This window comes from Coenobita brevimanus, chromosome 29, assembly GCF_032717465.1.
Source record: "Coenobita brevimanus isolate Jiangsu-jjx chromosome 29, ASM3271746v2, whole genome shotgun sequence".
Lineage (NCBI taxonomy): Eukaryota > Metazoa > Arthropoda > Malacostraca > Decapoda > Coenobitidae > Coenobita > Coenobita brevimanus.
The window spans coordinates 39,944,263-39,959,262 of NC_136982.1; the positions used below are offsets into that span (position 1 = coordinate 39,944,263).

At 44.5% G+C, this 15,000-nt stretch overlaps 1 protein-coding gene across 1 annotated transcript in view; it reads right to left on the reverse strand.

The window, feature by feature from the left end:
- Positions 1-6,065: 6,065 nt before the first annotated feature.
- LOC145395016 (uncharacterized) overlaps positions 6,066-15,000 on the reverse strand; it is an 11,157-nt gene continuing 2,222 nt past the window's right edge. The window contains exon 4 of the mRNA XM_080268761.1: positions 6,066-6,173. Within this exon, the coding sequence (XP_080124887.1) occupies positions 6,066-6,173 (108 nt within the window). The remainder of the gene's footprint in view (positions 6,174-15,000) is intronic.

The following is a 15,000-nucleotide window of genomic DNA, read 5'->3' on the forward strand; positions in this document are numbered from 1 at the left end:
AAATAAACTGAAATTGTTAAAACTGCAATTATAAAGGAAAAAAAAAAAAAACTTCCTAAATAAGCATGTCTCCAGGTGCAGCTGTCAAACACTATCCTTGTCTCTGTTTGCTCAGCTGTACAATTAGGGACCTGAGTGTAACATCAACTGCTGCATGTCGCATTTTAAGGGACGACTGAGACTTAGAAATTAATCACCTATCTTAACGACCCTCATCAATCAATGGGCATTAAGTTTAAACATTCTTGTGAAGCAATACTTGTCGTTGCCCCAAGCTCATCCTGAATGTCAACCCGGTGGACTGCAGGCTGAAGTTACCCTCTTTTCTGCACTCCATCCCTCGTCTTTCAGGGGACGGGAGGAGGTAAGGGACGTTTGCATAATCAGTCAGCAGAGCCACCTAGTTATACCTGCTCTACCACGTGAAGGCGTCCCTCTCCAGCACTTTCTCTCTCTCTCTCTCTCTCTCTCTCTCTCTCTCTCTCTCTCTCTCTCTCTCTCTCTCTCACACACACACACACACACACACACACACAAATATATATATATATATATATATATATATATATATATATATATATATATATATATATATATATATATATATATATATATATATACCCAGACGTCTTAATCCTGTCAGGGGTAGCCACAGTCTCACTGCCTCCACGTTACCCTGTCCCCCGCCATTTGGCTGCCCTTCCTCCAACTCAACACAAATACTAAAACTCTAAACCCTACATCGCTGCCACTCACCAATAACGCAGAAGACCCTGCGTGTGTTGAGGATGGAGAGATGTCCCTTTGCCATCACCCAGCTGGCCAGGGAGGACATGACAACTGCCCCAACGTATCGGCAGAGGAAGGGCAGAGCTGAGATGGCCCCGTTCTGGCCACAAGGAGATATTAGTCCTGTTATGAGTGAATGTTGACAGATATTTCCATACCGGCTGGACTGGTGTGATTTGTATTGTAGACAGACAGATATGTAGATAGACTGATAGCTAGGAAGGTCGGCAGGCAGGTAGGTAGGTCAGTATGTAGGTAGGTAGGTATGGAGAGAGAGAGAGAGAGAGAGAGAGATGAAATGAATGGTAATATGAAGCCCACGGCACAAAAGCGAAGGTAAGGATACTCTGACATTAAGGATGAAATGAGAATCGTTCGTAAACACAACCCTGGCAGGACATTATCAGCGAACTTTTGCTCATCACAGTACAGTCGTGGTCAGAAACTCCTTTATCTGTCTGGGATGTCAAATTAATTGAGATTCAAATTATCACTGATTAGTTACAACCATCATTAACCCCTTTAGTACAGGGTGTTTCTTGAGTTAAATAAAATCATTGTGGAGTAACAATCCATCCATCATCCATTACTTTCTTTCCCCCATCAGGAGCTTAGGAATCCGAGGTTAGGTTGCTCGGTCCCAATATTTATAGCGAGGATGGCCAGCCTCCCTATTCCCTGAGTGGCATCATGTGCACACTAAATTCCAGCCATCTCTCTGACACAGACCCTTACAGGCTCAGTCCGTAGGTAACAAGAACACAAAATAAACATCAAAAGACTGAAGAGATCAATGAATTGCAACCTCTCTGATGGAGAAACCGAGGATGTTTTTCATGAAAGTCGGGAGCTGGCTGAAGAAGAAGGAGAAACTCCACGCGGTGCTCACGTCGCAGAAGATGATGGCCCACACAGGCAGACTTATGAGTATGCGTCGCCAGGGCACCCGAGGCGTCCTCATCCTGCTGGTGCCGGAGGTCCTGATGGCGGACTCTATGTACTGAAGCTCCTCAGGGCTGATCCTGGAAAATGATCGACATCGTCATCCTCATCATCATGACGACGCTGATGATAATAATGATGGAGATGAAAATGATGATAATAGAGATGATAATGGCAACGATGATAATGATGATAATTCTGATAATAATGATGATGAGAATAAGATTGACGACGACGACGACGATGATGATGATGATGGTGATGGAAAATGTGAGTGCATTTAAGTAACTGGGTAGTGTGACAAGTAAGAATGGAAGTTTAGAATAGGGGTCGGGCAACAGGGGTAAATTACCCCAAAGGAGGTAAATCTAAAATTTTTGGAGGTAATGCGTGCGGTATGAGAGGAAATGCATACGGTATAATTATAGTACTACTGATTCTTCACATAAATGATGTAAGTTTTAATGAACAAGGTGTAAAACGATGTATCATGTATCATATTTGTTGCTTAGCCGCCGTACTATTGACACATGTGTACACTTAATTGGCTTGTTTTTGTTTACTCTGACGTCTGGGGGTAATTTCCTTTTTCTAAAATAAACTTTTGGGTAATACCCTAAAAATCTTCCCCGACCTCTGGTTTAGAGGATGCAGTGCTTGGAAGGGTACAACAGGGAAGAAAGGTTGCTGGTTCTTTGAAAGCATAAGAAATAGGGAAGTGAGCATGGAAGTAAAAAAGTCACTGCACGACAGTATAGTGATACCTACTCTAACATGTGGAAGCAAAGTTCGGACCTTGTTGAAAGGACACAAGTTAAGAGTGAGAGCAGTGGAAAAGAGTTATTTGAGAGGAGCATGTGGAGTTACATGGAGAGACAGACTGACAAATGAGAAAGTGAAAGAACGTTGTGGTGTCAGTTGGATGTGATAGATAGACTTAGGAGAAATACACTGAGGTGGTTTGGCCATGTGGGGACGATGGAGAGCGAGAGTCTAACGTGGAGGTTGAATGTGAGTGAGGTGGTGGGGGTGGGGAGGGGAGACCGAGGATATAGGGATGACGTGGAGCGGTATGTGAGAGAGGGGTGTGTGAAGTGGTGGAAGGGCAGCGACATGGTGGGAGACAGTGCGACATGGAGGCGATATGCTTGTGGCCACCCGCTACGGGATTAAGGCCTCTGGCTATAGAAAGACAAGCTGATAGGCAACGATGGCCAGCTCTAAGCGGACCAAGCTTTTTCAGCGAACGGAAGTCATTTCTATGTGGAGGTTCTCCTGTGCAACATTCCGTCCAAGAACAATGGCCAGGGTTTAATCTTTGGAGCCTTAGCATTTCGCCGAGCAAGGCAGTAATTTTTAGCGCTTTCATTTTTCTGCACTTGATGACCTTTGACCCCTGACCTGGCGGATATAAGTCAAGCATGTACGAAGCACACTTGTGAAACTCATTAACATTTATATGCATGCAAAGTTTCATTCAATTCCATCCTCTTACTGTGAAGCTAGAAAACTTGAAATTCGCGGAATGGCCCACCAAACGTACGACTTCTAGATGGCGCTGCCAGTGACTAGAAGTGAGTGTCGACACTAACTTTCGTTCAGTTCCACTGAGCCACTGGGGAGCAGGGTTGCCACTCGAACACTAGAGGAGAGGGAAAAATGGATGACACACTTCCAATAGGGAATGACCTCAAGATTGCGCCTAAAGAAGTTAGAGCTTTGTTCGCCCACTAGTAATGCTTCTACAGCTCGAAACGTAAAAGTAAAAAAAAAAGCGGGTTTTCGGCCGTTGTTAGGCAACGAGTAGTTGCCTAGCAACCAAAACCAAGCGGACACAGCTAGGTCACAGACTGGTCATTGTGTCCAAGTTTGGTCGGAATCTGGTAATTCTGAAGGGTAGAAGTGCCTCTCACAATTGAACAATTATGAATGAAAGAAAACGTGACTAACAATAAGGGCAGCATGGAGCTGGCCAACAGACAGATAGATGATGATGATAATAATGGGGATGATGATAATGATGATGATAATGATAACGATGATAATGACAATGATAATGATAATGGGAATGATAATTGTGATGACCATGATGGTAATAATAATGGTGATGATTTACGATGAAAATGACGACGACGACGACGATGATGATAAAGTAGATGAGACTTATGACACTGATGATGATAATGGTGACGATGATGATGATGATAATGATAGAAATGATTACAGCGATAACAACGATGAAAATAATTAAGAATTCGGTGCAGCTGCTGCTGCTAACACCTACCCTATCACCTAACACTACCTAGGGTGCTGAGCCGGGGTGCTGTGCATGAAGAGGGCCCACACGACACACCACACCAGAGACAACGCCCCGGAGATGTAGAAGGCGGCGGCCCATCCCAGAGCGTCCACTATCAGGCCCATCAGAGGCAGAGTTATGGCCGTACCCAGTGTTGAACCTGACATAAAAAATAATAAATAAATAAATACATAAACACGTGAACAGAAATAAAATCATAAAAATATGTTAATGCTTCTATACTGAAGTGGGTGTGGTTGGAGGTGTTAAGAGAAATCCTTTGAGATGGTTTGGGCATGTGGAGAGAATGGACTGATTACACTAACAATACTGTGGCAGCGTAACAAGAGGTCATTGCCGTGGAGAGAATGGAGACTGAGAGACTGACTAGAGTGTATGTGAGTGAGGTGGAGGGAAAGAGAGGGAGGGAGATATACAAGATGAGGTGGAGTGAAGAGGCATGTGAGAGAGGGGTGTGTGTGAGTTCGAGAGATGGCATCCAAATGGCAGTGGACAGGGCGACGTGGAGGTGATCTGTTTCTGGACATCCTTTAGAGGATTAAGGCGTATGACAATTCAAAGAAGACAGATAGATAGTTAAATAGACAGACAGATAAATAGAGATCAGTCAGTCCTTTCCTGCCCCACCAGGAGTGTAGGGTCCGGGGCTAGGGTTCTCAGTCCTGACATTTAAGGTGTGGGTGACCAGCCTCGTACATCCCTGAGTGGCATTATGTGAGCAATAAACCCCAAAACTCCCTTGGATGCAAACCCCTCCGGACCCATCCAGCTGGAGAGCCTTCACCCACTAGGCCACCAGGCGTCCGTACATATTAAACACTAGAAAAAAAGTTATTAGAGTCATATCTTAGAGGCTTGCCGAAAAGTCACAGTAAAACACACACACACACACACACACACACACACACACACACACACACACACACACACACACACACACACACACACACACACACACACACACACTAAAACTTAAATGCTTATTGCCGAGGTCCAAGGAAAAACAAACATGCGACAGAGTGAAACAGGGACATGTAACAGAGTGAAGCAGAGACATGTAACAGAGTGAAACAGGAACATGTAACAGAGTGAAGCAGAGACATGTAACAGAGTGAAACAGGGACATGTAACAGAGTGAAGCAGAGACATGTAACAGAGTTAAGCAGAGACATGTAACAGAGTGAAGCAGAGACATGTAACAGAGTGAAGCAGAGACATGTAACAGAGTGAAGCAGGGACATGTAACAGAGTGAAGCAGGGACATGTAACACTGAAGCAGAGAGTGAAGCAGGGACATGTAACAGTGAAGCAGGGACATGTAACAATGAAGCAGGGACATGTAACAGTGAAGCAGGGACATGTAACAGTGAAGCAGGGACATGTAACAATGAAGCAGGGACATGTAACAGTGAAGCAGGGACATGTAACAGTGATGCAGGGACATGTAACAGTGAAGCAGGGACATGTAACAGTGACGCAGGGACATGTAACAGTGAAGCAGGGACATGTAACAGTGATGCAGGGACATGTAACAGTGACGCAGGGACATGTAACAGTGAAGCAAGGACATGTAACAGTGATGCAGGGACATGTAACAGTGACGCAGGGACATGTAACAGTGTAGTAGAGGGGGAACATGCAACAGAGTGGAACAAGGACATGTAAAATAGTACGGTACACATATACCAGAGTGAAGCAGGGACATGTATCAGAGTGAAACAAGTACATGTAACAGATGCATGTACCAAACTGCACATGTGACAGGGTGAAGCAGACATGAAACAGAGTAAAACGAGGTCGAGAGGGTTACCGAAGACGACGTATCCCATGAAGCGAGGTCGTTCCACGGGCGGGATCCACTGGGCCAAACAGACATACATACTGGGCCACGACACAGCCTAAGTACCAGAAGACACCCAGTTACCAGTTACCGGTTACAGGTTACCAGTTACCAGTGTCACTACTATAAGGCAATGCATTCAACCAAAACCTTCACGCGTTAGCAAGGGCGCCTTCACGCGTTGGCACTGATATAAATGGCGGGTCCACTGCCTCCATGTCCCTTAACCCCATCCCCATACCCCGAGAGGACGGAGGACCGCAGGAGATGGAAAACTTCAGCCTGCAGTCAACCGGGTTCGCATCCAGAAGGCAGTAAGATAACCTATACCCCTTTTACTCTAACTTGGCCCAGATTTTCGTTCTGTAGAAGTTTATGTCACCCATGTGTTAAAATATGAATACAATGGCTCTACATTCTTTCCATACCGCTTCTTCGAGACTAGCATCGTATTATAATGTTAATCTCATGATTTAACTCAGTATTGAAGATGAAGATATGGAAATTTTACGCCAAGACAGTAATTATTTACAATAATATAAGTGTAATACAACATTTCCTTACTGTATTTGCTCTATCGATGATAAACCTGTATTACTGCACCTCTTACTGATTTTTTCAAAATTGAGAGAGTACACAAAAATTATTCCCAAACATCAAGCCTGACTAGACCAGTGAGAGCAGACACCATTGCGTATCACCGCATAGGAGACGTCGTAGCTACTTTCTGCTAGTGATTTATTAAAGTATAGGACGCGTTAGTATGCACTGGTATGTTATTAATACCGGATTAATAAGGAAATACTTTGCTTCAGTAGTATATAGCAGGATAGTGAAGTGTAATGTGTAGAGTAAATCGCTCAGCAGGAAGTGTTGCGAGATCTGCGGAGTCGTTTGTTATGTGACCCTCATGGCAATCATACAGGCAACATACAACTGTCAAACACTCCCTAGACGTCCTTCTTCTTTACTATCCTTGTCTTATTCTTGTAGTCTTGTCACTCATGTACGAGCTACTGGAGTATTGCAGTAATCCTCTCTTCTTTTGCTCTTATAATTTAATCTACATATAATTACTGAATATAAAATTACTACCTACAGTATTATATTTTTACATTTAAATAGACGTCATATTCTGTTCATTTCGTAGTTTATCTATACCCTTCGTTATAATTCGTCCAGCCTACCATACGCTACCATTCTTCCATACTTTATACATAATTCCCACCTTGTATGTAAACACCGGAAATTTTCTTGGTAGTATCAGCGATATCTGCGTTACCTACCCAGGTTTATTGATGTTAAAGATATACTGTTACTTCAAACTTACGATACACCACCGTAAATTACTCTCTTAGGATAACTCTCTGGCTTGGTTGACCTGCTCACATCTTGTAATTACGTATATCAAATTAATTTCACTTGAAGTTATACACAGATTGGTGCCCAGTCAAACGGGGTGTGACAAACTAATGAATTTAATTGAGCTAACCACAAATCTAATTAAGAGCTTTGGGTCTTCACTGCAATCGCTCAAATACGACAGGGCAATAACGCCTCTGGTTAGTGGTTAGGGCAAAATACTCACACAGAGGCGCGAGAATCTATTTGTGTAGGGTTTTCTATCCTCTCTCACTCTTTATCTACAATCATCTATTAGTATAGTTCACTCCCTCTGTCTTGTGGCTGCATCTGGCTAAATCTGTGCAGCATTGTCTGAGAGATATTTGTAAGTAATAAACCTTATGTATATTTAGTCTAATTCTCTCCACTCATTATAGTCCTATAACCGTAACCCATTTGAATGTCCACTTTAAATAAATGAACTGTGACATCATGATGGACCCAAGGAAAAGTCGAGGGTGGTGAGAAATTCTAAACACCCATTTTTAAAGTGTATACTATATTTTCCTACCCTAACCCCACAGCCCAACCAGCATTTCACTTCATCCCACCCATTCATTAGTTCACCACACTCGTTTCTTTACCCTACTATGGCGGTTTCCTGGCGGGACGGAAGGCACACAGTCAATAGACGTGTTTGTCATAACATAAATACGTCTGTGTAGGTGGTACAATGAAGTCGAGGGGAAGGACTAACCTGAAAGAGGCCCTGCAACACCCTGAGTGCGATAAGGGCCCCGTAGTGGAGTCTGGCAGCCGCCGGAGACAGCAGGTTGCTCACGCCCCCCGCCAGGATGCACCCACCAAACAACCACTTCACACCATACACCTCCGCCAGCCGACCACCCACCACCTGCAACACACACACACACACACACACACACACACACACACACACACATTCACAATCCATCCACACAAGCACTGTTATGAAGATTATTGTACATAAATATTAATATTATATGCAATTACAGTTACTGGTACTCATGACCACATTCATATCCAAGAGACATTTTGTCCTGACTTGTTGTCACAGTTCCTTAAGAGTGAAACGAGAGGACTTGCTGTGGATCTGACGTGACCTGCGTCAGAGCATATCCGTAGCTGAAGCTGCCCAGCACCAGACCCTGGATGGTCTCACTCCAGTCGAACTCTCCCTGCTGCACCACCCGTTACAACAGCCGACCAATGACAGCACCGAAGGACAGGGAGAGAGTCAATGAACAGTTAACAGTGGCTGGAACTGTTGACTGGGACAAGCAGCACTGTCAACAGAAAGGAAATCACATAGAATGATACACCAGCCCTCATTAAATTAGCAACAGATTCCGAATAAGTGAAAAATGGTTTGCACTGCCATTATAAATATATATATATGTTTTTCAAGAATACTCCCCCAGTATCCCTGCTTGTCGTAAAAGGCGACTGAAAGTGTTGGCGGAGGGTTAGTACCCCTCCCTGGAAAACAACTAACTGAAAAAACAAACAAGAAGCCTCGAACAAGGACTGACCAAACGATGATGACCCAGGACCGGACAAAGGCCTTGGTAATGGGTACATGGAATATAAGACGAGCGAATGATGAGGTGAAAGAGAGAGAGATTGTCCAGGTGCTTGAGGGTGCGAAAGTGGATGTATGTGGAATAACTGAAACAAAATGGAGAGGAGAAAGTGTGAGAGAATGGGAGTATGGATGGGGTATATGTGCAGGAGTAGGTGAGAATGAGAGGGCAAAAGAAGGAGTATGTTTAGTTGCGAGTAAAAGATGGAAGAAGAGCATAAGACAGTATGGATCAGGTGGGTCAAGGATTGTGTGGGTAAAGTTGAAAGTTGGAATACAAATGTGGGCGTTTGTATGTGTGTATGCGCCAACGCAAGATCGTGCTAGAAGAGTGAGAGAAGAGTTCTGGACAGATGTAGAAGTGTCCAAGGAAAAGTTTGGAAGGAATGAGAGATGGTTTTTGATCGGTGATATGAATGGTAAAGTTGGGAATGTGAAGGTGGATGGAATAGTTGGTGAGTGGGGTGTGCCTTCTGAGATAGATGAGAATGGGAGTGCGTTAGTGGACATTTGTGCTGGGAGGGGGTTGGTGATTGCCAATACCCTCTTCAGGCATAAAATGATCCACAGGTATACATGGCGAGTGATGAGAAGGGTGGGCGGTGAACTGAATGAAAGGAAGGCAATGATTGATTATGTGTGTGTGGATGAAAGGATGCGAAGATGTGTAATGGATGCAAGAGCTTACAGAGGTTGGGAGAGTGGACTTTCTGACCACTACTTGGTGGTGGCCAGAATTAGGATTCAAGTAAGATGGAGGAATAGAAGAAGGGAAAGACGAGAGGAAGGAGTAGTTGCAAGAAGAGTGGAAAGGTTACAAGAGGATGAGAAAAAGGCAGAGTATAAGAGAGAAGTGGAGGAACGAGTGGGCAAATATGAATTGGAGCAGATGGGAGACGTGGAAGATGTGTGTAGGATATTTACAGAAGAAATAAATGCAGCATGTGATGTGGTGTGTGGAAGGAAGAGAAGACGGAGGGGGGTGCAAGGAACAGCGTGGTGGACTGAAGAGGTGAGACAGGCTGTGGCACAAAAGAAGAAAGCATGCAATGAATGGATGAGAAAATAGGGGTGTGGAAGAAGTTGAGAGGCGGAAGAGAGAGTTATATGTAGAAAGAAAGAGGTGAAAAGATTAGTAAGAGAGAGTAAGAGAGTGGATGAGGAATTTGGAAGGAATTTGAATGTAAAGTGGAGGGACTGTAAGAAAATGTTCTGGAAAGAAGTGAAAAGAGTAAGACAGGGTGGAAGTGAAGTTAGCAGGGGAGTGAAAGATAAAAATGGTAGATTACTAGTGGAGAAGGGAGAAAAAGTGAGCAGATGGGAACACTTTAAGGAATTGTTGAACGTAGAGGATGGAAGTAATGCGAGTATAAGTGGCTGGGGAATGGCTGGGAGAAGGAGGGAGGTGAGAAGACAGGAAGAAATCAGTAGGATAGAAGATGTGGAAGCAATGAAGAAAGTTTAATCGGGGAAAGCCCCAGGAATTGATGGAGTGTGTGGTGAAATGCTGAAGCATGGGGGAGAGATAGTAGTAGAATGGATGTGGAAGATGTGCAGATTGATTGGCCTGGGAGGAAGGTAGAGTCCCGGAGGATTGGAAGTCAGGTATAATTATTCCCTTGTACAAAGGAAAAGGGGAAAAAGAAGTGTGTGGTAATCATAGGGGCATTTGTCTTCTTCGTATAATAGGAGAAGTGTATGGTAGGATACTTATTGACAGAGTTAGAGAAAGAACAGAGAAATTAGTTGGAGAAGAACAGGGAGGCTTTAGGAAGGGAAGAGGTTGTGTAGATCAGATATTCATTCTTAGATCTTTAGTGGAAAAGTTTCTAGAGAAGGGAAAGAAGTTGTATGCGGCTTTCATGGATTTGGAGAAAGCATATGACAGGGTGGATAGACAAGGATTGTGGAAAGTGTTAAGAATATATGGAGTAGACGGGAAGTTGTTGAATGCTGTGAAGAGTATGTACGATGGTGCGAAGGCTGCAGTGCGTGTGGATGGTGAACTAAGTGAATTTTTCTCTTTGAAAGTTGGGTTGAAACAGGGATGTGTCATGTCTCCATGGTTGTTCAGTCTGTACATGGATGGGGTAATAAAAGAGGTACAAGGTAGGGTAGTGGAAGTTGGAGTGGCCCTGGTGAGAGAGGATAGTGTTTGGAAACTCCCTGTACTGTTGTTTGCAGATGATACTGTGTTGTTGAGTGAAGACGAAGGGGAGCTGCAAGGCTTGGTGGATGAGTTTGGGAGAGTGTGTAAGAAACAGAATCTAAAGGTGAATGTAGGGAAGAGTAAAGTGATGGTCTTTGAGAGAGGTGAAGTCAGTGAAAGTACAGCGAGATTGGATGGTGAGGAATTGGAAAATGTGAGTACGTTTAAGTACTTGGGTAGTGTAATGAGTAAGGATGTAGGTTTGGAGGGTGAAGTGCTTGGAATGGTACAGCAGGGAAGAAAGGTTGCTGGTTCTTTGAAAGCAGTGCTAAGAAACAGGGAAGTAAGCATGGAAGTGAAAAAGTTCTACATGACAGTATTGTGATACCAACCCTAACGTATGGAAGTGAAGCTTCAACGTTGTTGGAAGGGCACAAGTCAAGAGTGAGAGCAGTGGAAATGAGTTATTTAAGAGGAGCCTGTGGAGTCACATGGAGCGACAGGCTGACGAATGAGGATATAAAGGGGCGTTGTTGTGTGGATGTGGATGTGATAGGAAGCGTTATGAGGAACACACTGAGGTGGTTTGGCCATGTGGAAAGGATGGAGGGTGAAAGACTGACGAAGAGAGTGTATGTGAGTGAGGTGGAGGGGAGGAAGAGGGAGGGGGAGGCCGAGGATGAGATGGAGGGATAGAGTGGAGAGGTATATGAGAGAGGGGTGTGAGCTGGGAGCAGGGCAGTGAAATGGCGGGGGACAGGGCGACTTGGACGCGATTTGTTTGTGGCCACCCCAACAGGATTGAGGCGTCTGGCAATATATATATATATATATATATATATATATATATATATATATATATATATATATATATATATATATATATATATATATGTTTTCGTTTTCGTGTGTGTTTTCGTTTTTAAAGGCTCCAACATGCTTGCATGTGTCGGCCTTGGTCACCTAATGGCGGCTCTCCATGCTGCACGATCCATTGCAGCCTCCCTGTTCAGTCCCTTAACCCTAAGGTCACACTTAATGACCTCGTCCCATGTCTTTCTCGGTCTACCCCTCATAACCCCACCCCCAATATTAACACTTCTCACCTTCCTCACCCAACTATCATCCCCCATCCTCTCCACATGTCCAAACCACCTCAATCTACCTCTCCTCATCACAACACCAATACACTCCAGTCCCATCCTACCTCTCAACTCTTCCATTGTAAACCCAGCCCCTCCAGGCCTTGGACGCAGGGACGCACTGCACATCCACCTAATCATTGTCATGCCTGTACGTCTGAGCCGGCGAATGTCTTCCTCCTTCACTGCCCAGGTCTCACTGCCATACAGCATTACACTCCTAACACACGCTGCATACAAAGACCCCTTAGCACGTAGGGAGAGCCCCCTCAATGTCAGGAGAGGCAAGAGCTCCCTGAACTTCTTCCAACCACTTCTCACCCTAGCCACAGAGCTAGCTCCAGCCCCACCTCCAGCACACAACATGTCTCCTAAATAACAAAACTCTTCCACACACTCAAGAGATTCACCAGCAAGTTCAATTCTTTCACGTCTGACGATCTCCACCTGCTCACCCCGGCACGCCGTACACATAAAATCAGCATTATCTCGCAGTCTACCTCTGATACCACTACATCTCTTATGCACCCATTTATCACACACACCGCACAAGATGGAATTACTTCCCACGCCCTTGTGGCAAACTGCACATGGCCACTCTCCCTCGTCTTTGACAGTACCGCCACCAACCCTAGATATCATCACTTTTGTTTTATCTGCATTTACCCTTAAACCCTTTTGCCCCATACCATCTCTCCACTTCCTAAACCTTTCCTCCGCCTCCCTTTCATTCTCTGCAATCAACACCAAATCATCAGCATACAACAACTCCCACGCGAGTCCGTTTCTAAAGTCACGTGAAAGGGCTTCAAGTACCATGATAAACAACATGGGACTCAAGACTGACCCCTGATGCACACCAACATTCACGGAAAACTCATCACTCAAATCTCCATTCACTCTCACTTGGGTGTGAGCACCCACATACATGGCCATAACCACCCTAACCAGCCACTCCTCCAAGCCAAGCTTTCTCATTGCCCACTTCACCACCTCTCTAGGGACTCTGTCAAAGGCCTTTTCCAAATCAACAAAAACAAAATAAAGATCCCTTCTCCTACCAATATATTTTTCCTGAAGCTGTCGAACAATGAATATGGCATCAGTGGTCCCCCTACCTGGCATAAACCCAAACTGCATCTCATCAATATTCACTCTTTCTCTAATCATACCTTCTAAAACTCTCTCCATTACCTTCATTATCTGATCTAAAAGCTTTATACCTCTATAATTCCCTCTTTCCAGGGCATCACCCTTCCCTTTATACACATTTACAATTACACTCTTCAGCCAATCATCTGGGACAACACACTCATAAATAATCCTATTTATCAGGCCAGTGACTAAACTCACCCCTATATCGCCTGAGGCCTTCAACATTTCGGCAGTCAACCCAGACACACCTGCTGCCTTCCCCACCCTCATCCTGCCTATTGCCTCACTCACAGTAGCAGTATCAATCAAAGGCCAAGGGCCAGACACTGGATCTGCTGGCTCCAAACCTTCCCTGTCCCAGTCAAACTCCTCATTCAACAACCGGTTATAATGCTCTCTCCATGCATCTTTAATATCCTCACTGTTCACCACTACCCTTCCTTCATCATTCTTCACACACTGCTCACCTATGATATCCCGATTATCCCTCTTCACCTGACCTGCCACCCTAAATATATTTTTCCTTTCCCCATGATTTAGGTTATCAAGTAATTGTCTCTGTGACTCAGACTTTGCCCTGTATACCTCTCTCCTAGCCCTACGCTTGGCAGCCAAATATTCCTCTTTGCTACCACCCTTCTTCCATTCCCGGAAAAGCCTTCTTTTCTCCTTAATTGCAGCTTCTACACCCTCATCCCACCACCAAGTTACTTTATGTCTTGGTGGTCCTCTTGTCCAGCCGCATGTTACATCAGTAACTCTCAAGAAATTGTTCTTGAGGGCTCTGTACTGTTCATTAACGCCTCTGTCTACAGCTCCCTGTTCAGCCACCACTCTCCTCAACTCGCTATAGAAGGCATCCCTTACTACTTGGTTTTTCAGCTTCCATATTTTCCTCCTAGGTACATAAGTCCTCTTTTTCATCATTTGTTCTTTAAGCACCATATCACAAATCAATAGTTTGTGCTGCTGCACACACTCCTCACTTCCTATAACTTTAACATCCCTCACTAACCTCCTATCGGCCCTCCTAACCAGAAAATAATCTATCTGACTGCTATTTCCCCCAGACTCATACGTAATTAACCTACTGTCTCTTTTCCTAAAATATGTGTTGCACACAATCATGTCCGTTGCCTCCCCAAACTCGAGTATCCTTTCCCCTTCTGCATTCCTTAGACCATATGCACATCCCCTATGCACTCCTTCATAACCTTGGGCTGCTTCACCTACATGACCATTTAAGTCCCCTCCCAAAATCACTATCTCATCATCCCGCATACCACCCACTACACGTATTAAATCATCCCAAAATCTATCTTTCTCTGATTCATCCAATCCTGCCTGTGGAGCATATGCCGATATAATCACAGCTATCTTTCTTCCCAACAGAATTTTCACAACCAATATCCTATCGCTTACTCTCAAAACATTCATAACATATTCCACCCATTTCTCCGCAACCATCACACCAACACCTCCATATCCGTCTGTCCTCCCCTGCCAAAACAACTTACAGCAACAGTCCTTCCCAACAATCTTTCTGGCTGATCCACCCCTGTACCGGACTTCCTGCAAACACGCCACGTCCACCCACCTCCTACTGAATGCCTCAACGACTTCCCCTGCTCTTCCCCTCAAACTTCCCACATTCCATGAACCCACCCACATCCCCATGGGTGATTTACTGTCCTCAGG